This window comes from Mustela nivalis (genome assembly GCF_964662115.1).
Source record: "Mustela nivalis genome assembly, contig: HAP1_SCAFFOLD_1232, whole genome shotgun sequence".
Lineage (NCBI taxonomy): Eukaryota > Metazoa > Chordata > Mammalia > Carnivora > Mustelidae > Mustela > Mustela nivalis.
Genome location: NW_028135432.1, coordinates 109,654 through 124,817, shown reverse-complemented (window position 1 = coordinate 124,817; position 15,164 = coordinate 109,654). Strand labels below are relative to the sequence as shown.

The 15,164-nt window shown below is 36.8% G+C and overlaps 1 protein-coding gene across 2 annotated transcripts in view; it reads right to left on the bottom strand.

Annotated features, from left to right (window-relative positions):
* The window catches only part of LEKR1 (leucine, glutamate and lysine rich 1), a gene marked incomplete at its 5' end in the record, with an annotated part of 163,734 nt that overhangs the window by 40,246 nt on the left and 108,324 nt on the right, over positions 1 to 15,164 (bottom strand). For both annotated transcript variants that reach the window (XM_082750521.1, XM_082750522.1), the window contains 2 exons: positions 12,657 to 12,860; positions 13,212 to 13,289. In XM_082750521.1, coding sequence (XP_082606647.1) covers positions 12,657 to 12,860; positions 13,212 to 13,289 — 282 coding nt within the window. The remainder of the gene's footprint in view (positions 1 to 12,656; positions 12,861 to 13,211; positions 13,290 to 15,164) is intronic.

Sequence of the window (15,164 nt, the reverse complement as noted above, 5' to 3'; positions counted from 1 at the left end):
CAAGGCCTTTATGAGACATATATTTTGCAAATATATTATTCCAGTATACAGTTTGTCTTTTCATTCTCTAAACTGTCCTTTAAGAAACAGAAGTCTTAATTTTAATGAAGTTCAATTTATCAACGTTATTTTTTTTCTTTTGTGGAGTGTTCTTTTGGTGTAGAATCCAAGAAATCTTTGCCCAACTCAAGCTCATAAATGTTGTTCTTCCATGTCTTCTTTAAGAAATTTATGATTTTAGGTTTTATATTTAGATCTTTATTTTGAATTTATATAAATATATTTCATAGTATGAATCAAAGTTCATTTTTCACATATGTATATACAATTATTCCAATACCAATGGTTTCAAAATACTATCTTTTCTCCAATGAATTGTTTTAGTACACATGTAGAAAATCAATAAACTATATACATGTGCCTATTTCTGGATTCTCTATTCTGTTCCACTGATCAACTTGTCTTTCTTGAGACCAGTACTCCACTATTAAATATGTAGCTTTACAAGTCTTGAAGTCAGGTAGTGACTATATAGGTTTCTTCCCAAAGTTGCTTTGCTTATTCTAGGCCCTTTGCATTTCCATGTGAATTTTAGAATTAGCTTGTTAATTTCTACAAAAAGTTCTGTTGGAATTTTTGTGATTGCCCTGAATCTTTTCTTTTCTTTTTTTATGATACAGAGATAGAGAGAGAGAGAGAGAGAAAGAGAGGAGGGGCAGAGGAAGAGGGAGGGGCTCATCTCCTGACCCTGAGATCATGACGTGAGACTAAATCAAGAGTCTGATCCTTAACTGACCAAGCCACCTAAGTGTCCCAACCCACTTATCATTATGAAATGAATTTCTTTATTCCTAGTAATATTCTTTGGTCTAAAATCTATTTTACATGATATCTACAGTATTTCAGCTTTCTTTTGATTAGCATCAACTTGGTGGTTTTTTTTCATTGTTTTACTTTTAAATTATTTGTGTCATTACATTTAAAATAAATTTCCTACAGGCAGTTTATAGCTGAATCTTACTTTTTCTTATACAGTCTAATACAAAGATTCTTATATAATCTTCATCTTTTAATTGGAATGTTTAGACAACTTACATTTAATTCAGTTGTTGATATGGTTAGCCTTAAATCTATCCTCTTGCTATGTGTCTCCTATGTGCCTCATCTGTTGTGTGCTTTCCCTCTTTTTTTTTCTGCCTTCTTTTGGATTTTGCATATGTCTTAAGATTCAACTTTATCCGCTTTTTTGGCTGTTTAGCTATAAATTTTTTGTCTAGTTTTATTTTAGTATTTGCTATAGGAGTAATAAGGGCCATCTTTAACTTAACACAGTTGCAGTAGACTGAATAATTTCCTTCAAAGATATCCATGTCCTAATCTACAGAGTCTGTATGTTACTTTATATGCCAAAAAAGACTTTGCAGATGTGATTAAGAGTCTTGACATGGGGAGATTATCTTGGATTATTTGGTTGTGCCCTAAAGGTAATTACCAAGGCCTTTATAAGAAAGAGGAGAATGCATTAATGTAGAGGAAGGTGATGATGTGACAAAGGAAGCAAAGACTGGATTCATGTGGCTAGGATGCAAAGACTGCCAGAATGCCAGCAGCCTCTTAAAGCTGGAAGAAGCAAGGAATGGGCTTGCCCCTGGAACTTCCAGAAAGAACGTGCCCTACGGACACCTTGATTTTAGTCCCTTAATACTCCTATGGACTTCTGACTTGCAAAACTATAAGATAAAAAATTTGTGATGTTTTAAGCTGTTAGATTGGCGGCAATTTGTTATAGCAGCAATAGAAAACTAATGCCATGGTCTACTTTCAAGTGCTATTATACAACTTTAGGTATGAGATTAGAATCTTATAATAGTAAACTTAATCAAATAAGGAACAGCAGTTGATGGAAACTGAAGTAGCACTTGACCGGGTTTTAAAAATACCAGTATACAGAATGGATGTGGCTGGCTATGCACTTGTTAGAAGTAGCAGACAGCACAGTCTTGGCAATTTGGTCCATTTTATTTCTTAAGCCCGGTTTCTTATTTGAAAAGAGGCCTTACTGATTAGAAAATTCCAACAGGTATTTTCAGATGGGTGCCTGTCAGTACACTAGAAGTTACCTTTTTTTGTGTGAAATGAGTGGTAGAGTATTTAGATGCTCAAATTTCAGTCTCTCTGAAGACAAATATAATTTAGATACAACCAAAGTGGAATCCATTCCATATACATTCCTCTGATGGACTGTGTACAAAACGCCACTGCTGTTAACATGTTTCCTTTTAGAATAAAACCTGAAAGTCTAGATTATAGATGCTAAAATAGAGTAGACCAAGGTTTAAACAATGTTAAGGAAATGATAATTATTTACTGGATTTTCAGAGTTATAAAGTTCCCTATGACATTTCCACAAAGTCTAAGGTGTTTTGAATGAACTCTTTAAAAAATCATGGACTTAAAGTCTGCAGTGGTAAGTCTGCTTGATTTACCTATGGCTCTAGAAAAGAGAAGGGCTTTCAGATCGCTTTGATTCTTTTGAGCCTCTGACCCAGACTCTGAGACTCTTGTGTGATTCTTTAGTAGGACAAAGCAGAAAGAATAATCATATGTGATTGTACAAATACTTACTGCCCTTAATTAGCATGAAATGGGCATTGAGTAATGTAAACAGAGATGATTATATGTGTGAAAAAGATAATCCCAATTCTAAAAACAAAAATCACACTTTCACACTATACCCATTGTTCAGGAATACAAAACCATTTAAGTCACTGATGATGAAAAACAAGCTTGTGTTCAAAGAAACTAAAAGGGATCAGTTTTGACTCTTGTGAGCCTTTCTGCTAGAAATCTAGAGGAATGATAAGAAATAAAACATTGTTAGATGCATATTCCATATTTTTCCATGTTGTAAAAAGTTGAAAATGTATAGCCATTTTTTAATATTACAGAGACATCTAATTTCCTCTTCTGAACCCATTCTGGAGGTAAAAATGCCTTAGATTTATAGGAAACAATACAGATTTAGGTCCTAAATTTTGATATTACTAAGAATCTGACAAAGGATCCCACCTCTGATTTTTGACAAGTCAGGACTCTCTGGACTTGAGAGAAACATCTAACTTTAAATCATGCAATCAGTGGTTTCATAGGGATTAAATTAATTCTCATCCATACATCTATCTATCCAGCAAATATCCATGACGTGTCAGGCATTGTTTTAGTCTCTAGGGATCGATTCTTTCACGCCATTTTTTTGGTGATACACCTAAGGCAATTGACTGAATTTTAGAAGAAACAAGATTCCAAAGTAGTAAATGACCATCTAAAGTGAGAGAATTCATCAGCAATTCTGGCTCATGCTCATATCAGCCTTGAGCTCTCTGCAGTGGTATGCTGTCTTTGCTTTTTATATTTGAGAGGGAGGTGTGGCTATCTGCAGCACTCTACCCTGCAGTTTCATGAAATATTGCTTAAAAATAACGTTTCTGGAGTTGGCACAATAGGCAAATTAGGATCTCTCTCAATTAGGAGTATTTATTTTTAAAATCTTAACTTTTAAATTCTTAGACCCGAAAGAAAATGAGAATCTAATTCCCTACATACATGCAAAAATCTAGATTCCCTTAATTGTAGTTAAAAACATAACTGCAAACAAATGTCAAACCATAATGCCAAACGACAGCTTTAAATTCTATTTCACAAGTTGTTCTTTTAGAGATGTCTTCACATTGTCAATCAAAGGGATAATTTTGATTTTGCCACAACTCCTGCCTTAGTTAAAAGCAGTTAACTCTCTGGTATCATAAGAAGTTTGGCAAGCCTCTTGTTCTGAGAGCTGCTGACAGATAGGAAATCAGAGAAAGAGGTGAGTTTTGGGGGGAATAATAATGTTCTTTATTTTAGAATAATGTTACTTGGAACATTTTGTTTCATAATACTTTCAACTAATAGGATAGCATCCAAATTGAATCACTCCATGGTCTAATCTTTACAACTTGAAGAGTAAAGCAGAAAATATTGAATAGACATTTAATAAATAGCTACATCACCAATGTAGGGTGTAAACATTAATGAGATATGATGCTTTAAGGGGTTAGCAACCTAAGAAAAGAAGAAAGAGAGGGAATACATTTTCTTAGCACTTATGAAATGCCAATTGAGTTTTACCCCCACATTAAAAGACCACCAGAGACATGAGTCAAAGCCAATCAGCAAGGGTCGTTTATTGCAGGTTCGAACCTGGACCTCTGCAGCGCTGGTTGCCAATAACGCCGAGAGGTCCAGAGCTGGGTTGGTGCAGGGTTTTTATAGACAGGTACAAACAAGTTTCGGGTGGGGCTGAGCTGATTGATTGACAGTTTGAACAGGTATACTTGGCGTCAGTGGATTGGGTCAGGGGACCCCGCGCGAAAGCAGACAAAGCAATCTTACAGAAGCAGAACTGGCCGGTTAGCCCACGCATGCGGAAAAAAACACTATCAGGATATTGAAGGCCCAGTTACTATGAAGTAAAGACAATTGGGAGTCTCCTGGTGGAATGTTACATTCCTGCTATCAAGCATCCTTGTTAATGAGATTTAGGTTTAGAAGAAATTGAACTTTATTTACTTTCCTTCTACCTCCGCCTCCTTCCGTTTTCATGGAGGGGAGGGTGACATTAGGGCTTGAGGAACTGAGTTCTGTGTCCCTGAAAATTGGGCTATTGATAAGGTAACTTCTTTGTTGTAAATCTCAAGGACATTTGCAAACCTACCAGGCACAATATTAGATACTTCAGTCTTCATGAGAAGATAGCTATTATTAGTATACCCATTTTACAGATAAGGAAAATGATCCTTAAAGTGGCTGAGTTGTCCAAATTTGATACTGGTCAAGTTGAGAGTTAAACCTATTTGCCTAACTCTCCAGTCCGTTTTTTATACTTAAGCCACAGTACCAGGAGGTAACAGACTCTTTCTACACTGCTTCTGAATCTTTTCAGATTCAAAGCAACTTTTTAGAAGATTTTATTTATTTATTTGTCACAGAGAGAGAGAAAGAGAGAGAAAGCACAAGAAGCGGAGGCAGCAGGCAGAGGGAGAAGCAGGTTCCCCCCCAAGCAGAAAGCTCGATTCAGGACTCGATCTCACAACCCCAGGATCATGACCTGAGCCAAAGGCAGACACCCAGCTGACTGAGCCACCCAGGCAGGCATCTACATTTCTCATTTTTTTAACCTTCATGAAAATATGACAAGCCTCATTAAAGGAACTGAACAGTAAGCTTCTCTTGGTCTAGAATGTGTTGTGAAATATTATTCTATTTTCATTCTGAAGATATAGCTCCATTTCTGATTTTACCAAGACACCAGAGAGTAGAAGACAAAAGTCACCATCTTATATTTATTGAGTGAATGGAAGAATCCTGAAAGAGTAGAGAGGTGGAGTAAGAAAGCAAGAGGGTGGGGAGAGGAGACAGAAAGAGAACACTCAGGGTTCTGCTGATTTTCTCAGGGATGGGAATCCCCTGAAGGCTCAGTGTTAACAGCAGGGTTGAGAAAGAAGTCACACAGAGAGGAGCTGACAAAACAGCCTTTCAAGACAGATGCTGAGGGAACTACGTGAACTGTAGTGGAGGGAACATGGGTAATGAGATTAGACACAGCAGAGCTTGATTACGATCTTTGCCAATTATGTGACCCTGAGTGAGAGACTTAGCTTTGCTTAACCTCTTTCCTTATGTAGAAAATGTGGGAAAATGGCCTGCTTCACAGGTGGAAGTTCCCAGATCTGCTAACCATGCCTTTGGGCAAATTTGGAAATAACTTCCCCTCTGGGTTGGTAAGACAGAAGGCATGGTAAGGGGAGAAGGGAATGGCATACTTATGCAAGAACATAAGCTTCTTCCCCTGTGGCATGTGGTGAGGACAGCAGAGTCTTGACTGGTTTGTAGATCCCTTACCCCTTCCACTGAGTGCCACATAAGGATGCCTCTCACTCAGGACATGATCCCAGAAGCCTTTAGAGGGCTCCCCACAATTGTGATACCTGTGGATTATGTGTGAGAGACTTTGAGAGGGAGAAAGAGGGAGGTGAGGCTGGGGGAAAGGGATATGGGAGAGAGAGCATGAGGAAGAACACGTTTAATTATGGGGTCATGTCACATATAGATGCTCCTGAGAAAAAACTGTTAGATTTTGTATATATTCCTCTGGGGTGAGGGTTTGTAGCTTTTGACTAAATAGGAACAAACAAACAAAAACCAAAGACAAAGAGTGAGAGGAGAGGGTCTGGGAATTGGAAAGAAGTTAAGGTTACATATGTGGGGCAGGGAGAGTAAAACCCTTCATTACAGTCTAAAAGATACCCTTCTGAAGGGATAGGGAGCACTTAAGTAAACTTCAATTAAAACAGATAAAGAGGGGCCCCCCGGGTGGCTCAGTTGGTTAGCCCTGCATTGGGCTCCTCACTCATGGGGTGGTGGGTTGGGGGGGTCTGCATCTCAAACCTCCCTCTGCCTCTTCCCAACTTGTGCGCCTTCTTGTGCTCTCGCGCTCCTGCGTGCTCACTCTCTCTCAAATACATAAGTAAATAAATCTTAAAAAAAAAAAAAATGGAGTTAGACAGATAAAGAGATACAGACGTATATTATTTATTTCACAGAAGAAATCACACCTAAGCAACCTGCACCTAACTTCGGTTACAACTAAGCTTTTCTTCCAACAAATGCTCTTCACTAATCCTATCCTGCTATTGGCAAGTCAGTCAAATAAGTATTTTCCTATAGTTCTTGGAATTTACCAAGATGGTGCTAATACAGCTCTTGGGAATGCAGAGAGTACGAGAGCTGTCACAGACAGCTGTGGGTTTCGGCACTCTGGTTGTAGCCCACATGTTAGTGCATAAATTTCTCTTAAGTGTTATGTGTGGGCAGTTTCCAAGCTTAAACACATATGTCCTTATAAAACGTTATTTGTAAGTTAGTTATAGGGAATTCCAAACACATTTTACCATAGAAATAATTTTCTACAAAAATGGAATCAGGCCTGCAGGCCAGCCAACAGAACCCTGTTTAATCCACGGTAGGCCTGAAGCACTGTCACAAATGCACAGTCTGAGCAGAGTTCTAGCTGTGCCTGATGAGACCTCCCAGTCCAGAAGCATGAGAGCAGAAAGCTCTTCATATAAAATTGAGAAAACTGCTCCCTTTTCTCTGGCGCCATCCACTGTGCCTTCTTCCTGTTCCACCCAGGAGATGTCTCTCTCCAGTCTCAGGGTGTCTGTGACCAAGCTGACCAGACCTCGACCCCCAGCATCCGTGATCTCTAAGGACCTACTTTCCCTCCTTCCAGGGGAGCCTCGTCTCCTAAAAGAGCCTCCTGAGTGTGGGGAAGAAAGCAATGCATAATAGAGTAATTTGTCCTAATACTTCAACTACTTCTTAGTTACCATTTCCCTTCCTGCCCCCAATTCAGTTCTACCCCTTTTTCCCTTGGGGTCAGTTTTGGCTTTTGACGTCTTCCTTTTCTCCTCTTCTGAATCTACACTGCATCTGAACTGCGCCTTTCTCATACTGGTCCCATGGGAGCTTTGGCAGGGGTTCTATACCAGGAGAGCTGAGGGAAGAGCGATGTGCACATAAGTCTGCCCAAGCTTACGGAAGCACATGCCATCACCCAGAGAAACTTGGGTTTTGGCCTTTGGAGAGCACATCTGGCAGCCTGGTGGGTTGCAAGTCTTTCCATGATGGTGTTTTGGGATATTGCTGTGTGGCAGAATTCCAGGCACCACCCTGTGCTACTAAACAAGCATCTCTGTGAATGTTAACAGTATCTCTATCACTTCTTCTTTGGAGGGACTTTTCACATCTCCATCTGCTTTAGGGACATCTCTATTTAGAGGTCCCTTTGGCACTTCAAAGCAAAGCTTTACAGGGAACCTTGCTCAGTTGAGAGACAGTTTACTGTTAAAGGGAAGAAAGTGGAGAAAGGAAAGCCAAGAGCATGCATGAAGCTAAGGAATGTCCGCAGTCAAGAGGGATGGAAAAGAACCAAACAGAGACAGGAAGGGGGCAGGTGAAGAGATTGCCCCCACAATGAAAGGAAGACTTGTATTATTTACATGTATAATGCCTAATTCATGTTTATAATATTTTGAAGTTTTCATTGATTTTGCTACTCCCTAGATGGGGAAGTTTTAGTATCACAGAACTATCCATTTTCTTAGTATTTTTAAAATTTTTCTTTAAAGTTAAAATTATAGTCTTTAGTTTCAAATGAGATTTTCATATATCTTTGATAAACATAAAAATATACTGCCTATTGTATATTGATGGTTTTAAAAAATTTTCTTATCTTGTTCTATTTTAGGCATACCAGATTGCTTAAAAAGAGGATTCTTTGATTGGCTTGTCAACAAAAATTTCAAGGTAGGTTTGGACAGAAGTGTCAAAAGCTTCCAAAGGGTCATTATTCTTCAAGATATCTTTTTTTTTTAAAGATTTTATTTATTTATTTCACAGACAGAGATCACAAGCAGGCAGAGAAAGAAGGGGAAGCAGGCTCCTTGCCAAGCAGAAAGTCCGATGCAGGGCTTGATCCCAGGACCGTGGGATCATGACCTGAGCCGAAGGCAGAGGCTTTAACCCATTGAGCCACCCAAGAGGCCCCAAGATATCTTTTTAACTTGGCTTTCTTTTTTTTCTTTTTTTTTTTTTAAGATTTTTAAAGATTTATTTATTTGAGACACAGAGTATATGGCGAGGGGGCAGAGGAAGAAGGAGAGAAGACTACTCCTTGCAAAGCACGGAGCCTGATGCAATGTGAGGCTCCATCCCAGGACCCCAAGATCATGACCCTGAGGTCATGACCTGAGTTAAATCAAGACTTGAATGCTTAGCCACCTAAGCCATCCAGGCACCCCTAACTTGGCTTTCATATATCCCTTTTGGTTCAAAATGGAGTGAACTCTGGCTATTTTGCCACTATCCAGTTGGTCCAGACATTTAAATAACCTAGCACAAAGACAAGAGGTGGGAGCTGAAGATTTTTATTTTTCTCCTGTCTATTAGGCTTAACCACATATGAAGTCCTTTCATTAGTATCAAAACAGTAAATGACCTGAGCTGTTCCCACTATCGCCACACCTTCTCCACTCAGCATCAGAATGATCTTGCCACAGTGTCACTCCTCTGCTAAAATCCCTTCAATGGTTTCTTTTCATTGCACTGTATGTAATACCCAACTCTCAAAGGCCTGGGAGACCCTGCATGCTTTGGTCCTTGCTTCTCTCACTCACACTTGTTAGGCCTATAGTCATGCTGCCATTTCTGAGAACTCACCAAGCTTGCTCTTCGGGTGTAAAAGCTCTTCCTGACTTTTGGCCTGGTTACTTTGACTTGTCTTCCTTTATATATCATCTTGGAAGTCACTTTTATTACTGCTCTTTCCAAATCAGGTCCCCTTTCTATCAGTCTCTGCGACTATACTCTTCTACTTATTTTATATCTACTATCACAATCTATAATTATTATAATTACTACTCACTTTTTTAAACTGTGTCTCATTAGAATGTAAGCTTCCTGAGGACAGGGATGTTTCAGATTCACTATTATATCCCCAGGTTGCATAGTACCTGGCATATAGTGAATGTTCAACAAATAATTGTTGACTGATTAAATTACCCAAAGCAAGTCCTTCATTCCCTCAACAAATATTTGTTGAGTGAATACATGCTAGACTTTGAGGATACAACAGAGGACAAGACAGACAAAATTTGAAGGTGGCCTAGGACAAAGAAAAAGGACAATAGGTTATGTGTAGGAATAATCCTATGATTATTGTATGATACATAAGCACATTTTTATTTGTTATGTGGCAGACTATAAACTTAGTGTCACCTAGTCATTTGGTGAAATGACTAGGTAATATCATGCCTACTTTTGGATAGACTAAAGTGTAAAGAGCAAAGAAGAAAACAGGGCAAGTATATGAAAGAAAAAAAGAGGGAGGAAAAGAAGGTGGTAGCTCAGTGATGTCTCTATTTTCTGAAAACTTAAAGAATTATCTTTCTCATTCAATACTTACAATGAGGGTAAGATGAGAACCATACTAAAATGTGGCAAAACATAATCATCTAGGTGAGTGTGTATTTCAAAGAAATCCTCCAAGGAAGTTCTATATTTATTCTAATGATGCCATCAATCCTCAAAACACTCATAAGACTGTCTTTTTTCAAATTGTAGCAAGAGATAATTTACTAACCATAGAGAAAAAATACAATTCATTTTTTATCCCACATGGTATTTCCCAGATTGGCTTCCTACCATATTCACTGGACTTGCTTTCTGAGATGGTTTTTAAAATCAAATTCATTCCTAAAGGGCAAAGATTCATCATACAGAGAAAATTCTAAAACATATGCTCTTCAGTCAATCCTCAGAAAAGAGTTCCAGAAATGTTTGAGCAAAGACAGGATCTTTTCAATGACCACTGTAAAGAAGATGGCATTAATTCTGATAAACAAGTAAATATAATTAATCTAACATCATTTGAAATGGGGTATTATAGGTAATATAGGAATATAAGAAAATTGTTCAGATAACCAAAGTTATAAGCAGAAGATTTTAAAAAAATTACTTATTTCATGGTGTCCTAGGACATATGATTCTGTACTTTTTATGTAGAGTATAAAACTGATTTTTATTTTTCTCATTCTGGGTCATCATCATGGCCACCAGTTATTAACCCATGTTAATAAATACAGGAACATTCTAAGTTACTGATGTGTGTTGGGCTGTCTCTATTGCATATTGGGTCAAATTGCAATGCTTTTCATGTTTTTGTTTAGATTTTGGGGGTTTTTTTCTTCCTATTCTGGACAATCTTTCAGTTGCCATTTCTTCTTGTTATTAGTAAGCTTGGACCTTGCAAATATCCTGCTTATGAAATTGCTGTTTCTAATATGTTATGGGCTGAGTGACTATGTAATTGTGAAAGGGTGGTGAAGAGTCCTATAACTATAAGGTATACCATCTTTGCAAGACACAGGTTGTTGGCATAGCTGAGTCAGGAAGAAATGGTGGGTGGCAATTAGCATTACAGTTGTTCATCTTATCCCAGGATGGACCAGAAATAAGACTTGTTCCCCTATGAAGTGGACAGAACTCCTTCTAGCTTGGAGTTAGAGACAGATGTAACCCAGGGCAAAAAGTTGATAAGAATGTTCTAAGACATCTTAATTCTATGTAGATTTTTCCTTTGGGAGCAAATAGCTGCCTTTGTAAAGAATGAAAAAAAAGTTTATAAATCTTCTAAGTTAGAAAATGGTCTAATACTTATAAAATGAAATTAACAAAATAAAAAATAAACTAAAAAAATTCTAGAAAAATGAAAAATGAATAGCCAATTTTGGATTCTGTACACATAGAGTGACAAAACTTGACAAAAAACTTGACAAAAAAAGCTATGACAAAAATTCTCGCCCTTATGGGACTTGTGTTCTTCTGGAATATAACAGTTATATCAATAAATGTAAATGGGATAATATCTCCCTTAAAGACTCCCAGATTTGACAAAAACTAATAAAATAAAAGCCTGACATGTGTAGTATACATATTAGATATGCATTTAAAACTAAAGAACTTGAGGGTTCCCCTTTCTCCACATCCTCGCCAGCATCTGTCATTTCCTGACTTGTTGATTTTAGCCATTCTGACTGGTGTGAGGTGATATCGCATTGTGGTTTTGATTTGTATTTCCCTGATGCCGAGTGTGGTGATGCAACATGGGGGCTTAAGTGGGTACGAGAAGAATCAATGAAACAAGATGGGATTGGGAGGGAGACAAACCATAAGTGACTCTTAATCTCACAAAACAAACTGAGGGTTGCTGGGGGGAGGGGGTTTAGGAGAAGGGGGTGGGATTATGGACATTGGGGAGGGTATGTGCTTGGGTGAGTGCTGTGAAGTGTGTAAACCTGGTGATTCACAGACCTGTACCCCTGGGGATAAAAATATATGTTTATAAAAAATAAAAAATTAATTAAAAAAAAACCAAAAACTAAAGAACTTGAAAAGAATGAATAAAGACATACCAGGCAAATGAAAAAAAAATAAAGAAAGCAGGGTTGAGATATTAAGTATAAATAAGGTTAATTTAAAGACAAATTAACTGAGCAACAATATCTAGGGAGGTTAAATGAACATGCTTTTTAGTTTCCCGTTACTACCTGAATGTCAGAGGAGAGCCCTCAAGAAGAGGTTGTTGATAAGTAACAGAGAAGAAAAGTAGGAGCAAATGAAAGGAAAAAGTGATACAAAAAGATGTTTTTCTGTTGGAAAATGATAGAATCCACCAATTATTGGCCTAGGTGAAATTCAGTAGTATAAGATCACACATGGTCTTTTTGATACTTTTCAATAAAAATCTAACACCAAATGTAATGTGGATTCCATCTCTACTTTCACTATATGACTTTGAGCATCTCATTTAACACATTTGGATTTCAGTTTAATCATCATCAAATGAAGTGGTGGGATGTGATGACCTTTCCCGTGAAATAAGTCCTAAATGCCGTAATTTCACTGTCATTAATATACATAAGACCTTGATATTTCAAATATATATGGAACACTGAGTTAAATAAGATATTTTTGGAAGAAATTGTTGTGGACTATACCTTTCATTTTTCAGTGTTACAACTTCTTCCTTTGTCTGAGTCAGAAGAGTTTTGGTTATCTGTAGTTCATTTTCTGCAAGGTTAATTCTTTTTTTCATGTCTTCTTCTTGTCTTTCTTTTGCAGTCAGTTCTTCCTGTAAAGTTTTATATATTTGTTGACAAGCCATTAAAGAATCCTCTTTCTCTTTAAGCAATCTGGTATGCCTAAAATGGAACAGGATTTAAAAAAAAGCTCACCAATACACATTAGACACTACATTTTTATGTTTATCAAAGATATGTGAAAATCTCATTTGAAATCAAAGACTGTAATTTTAACTTAAAAGAAAAATTTTTAAAATACTAAGAAAATAGATAGTTCTGTGATATTAAAACTTTCCCATTTAGGGAGAAGCAAAATAAATGAGCAACTTCAAGATATTACAAACATGAGTTAGGTATATGTGTAAATAAGATAGTAAGAAAAGTTAAATATATCTCAAATAAAATGTTATTTAAAGTATGGTTTCAAATTCAATGACTAAAAACATTGATTTAAAAATTTGCAATGTATACCGTGATTCAGAAATAATGGATTCAAACTTCAGTTTTCTAAGTTCTCTTTGACAGTCAGCAGCTTCATTAGATTTATTCCTAAAATAATATAAAAGGTTTAAATATTTTATTTCAAAATAGTTCAAGTATAAATGTTTTCCTTTTTTAAAAACATGTTTTTCCTTTATTACTTTTCTTTTCTTTATATTCTATTTGTGATTATGTATGCGTACTTCCTTGAGATTAGATATATAAAGTCAAGGGGTTTTGCTCTGCCAAAAAATCACCCAATCTGTTAGTCCAACAATGTGTTTTTCTATATCATTATTTTATTCATCTTTAGGAGAAATTTCTTAGCATCTTTATATTATTATTTCTTTAAAGAAATAAACATTCAGGTCACTTCTATGATGGCTAAGTAGGCCCCTGTCAGACTCATCTGCATACAAATAAAAAGTCTAAACTTTGAAGAACATTAAAAAAAGAAAAACTCCTATTCGAAGGCATTGGAAAGTGAACAAAAACAAGAAGATTCTGGAGGGAAGCTGAACGTGGAATGTGGTGATAGCATGGGGTCAAGGTTTGTGTGTATGTGTGTGTGTGTGTATGTGTGTTAATGATTTCAAACATGACAGTCCAGTCTGCATCATTTAGGGGAACTAACATTCTAATAGAAAACATAGTCTGGGGCACCTGGGTGGCTCAGTTGGTTGGGCGACTGCCCATGCTCAGGTCATGATCCCAGGGTGCTGGGATCGAGTCCCACATCAAGCTCCCTGCTCAGTGGCAAGCCTGCTTCTCCCTCTCCCCTCTGCCTGCCTTTCTGCCTACTTGCGTCTCTGTCAAATAAATAAATAAATAAAAATTAAAAAAAAAAGAAAAGAAAAGAAAACATAGTCTGGCCTAAAGAATTAGTGCACAGTGTTTGGGTCAACCACAGTGCTGAAAAGTGAAGAGTGACTCAAAATAGGAGAGTCAAACACAGGAAGTCCCAATACTGCATACAGACGCTACATACACATCTGACTGGGCTTTGAACTCTTCATGCACAGGGCATACTCCAATTAGGGTAAAGATAAAACAATTAAACAGAGATTTGAGCTGTTGCGATAAAGACAGAGTTTACAGTCTGAGGCCAACCAAACTAACAATCTGCTTAAAGCAGCAACACCCTCACCCCCACCAACAATAGTATTTGGAGTATTTAGAGAAATATAATAGAATCCAGAATTTCTATAATATAACATTTACAATGCCCAGAATATAATAAAAATTACTCAACACAAGCAAGAACAGAAAAGCATGACCTATTCTTAACAGAAAAGACAGTTAATAGGGACTGCCTCTGAGATGACCCAGATACTAAAATTTGCAGATAAGGATTTTTCAGAGCAGTTATAACTCTGCTTAAAGACATTAAAAAAAATCCACTCTAATTAGTGAAAAGATGATAAATCTCAGCAGAAAAATAAACCATTAAAATGAACCAAATGGAAATTCTAAAACTGAAATAAACATATGTCTTGATTTTATGTAATTGGGTTTTGTAACAAAACTCGAAAAGTTAATATATTAAGAAAAAGTAATATTCCAGTTTAAGTTTATATAGGCTATTTATTAATAAGTTATTATCTGAAAGTACCTTAAAATAGCTTATAAACCTTACAATAACTATATGTTAGATTGCCAATGAATTTGCCCTATTTGTAGAATGACTTTAATTTCTAATAAGTAATCATTTATTTGCATAATGAATGTGTATAACATTCATTTATTTTTAAAATGATTTTATTATAAAATATGATAAAATTATAATCTATAGGAAAATCACATAAAACAATTATATAATGAATTATTATAAGGAGAAAACTCTTATAACTACCATCCAGGTAAAAACATAAAACCTGACTAGCTACTCTAGAAGCTTCATGTCCCTGGTCCCAGTCACAGCCAACCCCCATCCTCCCTAAAATA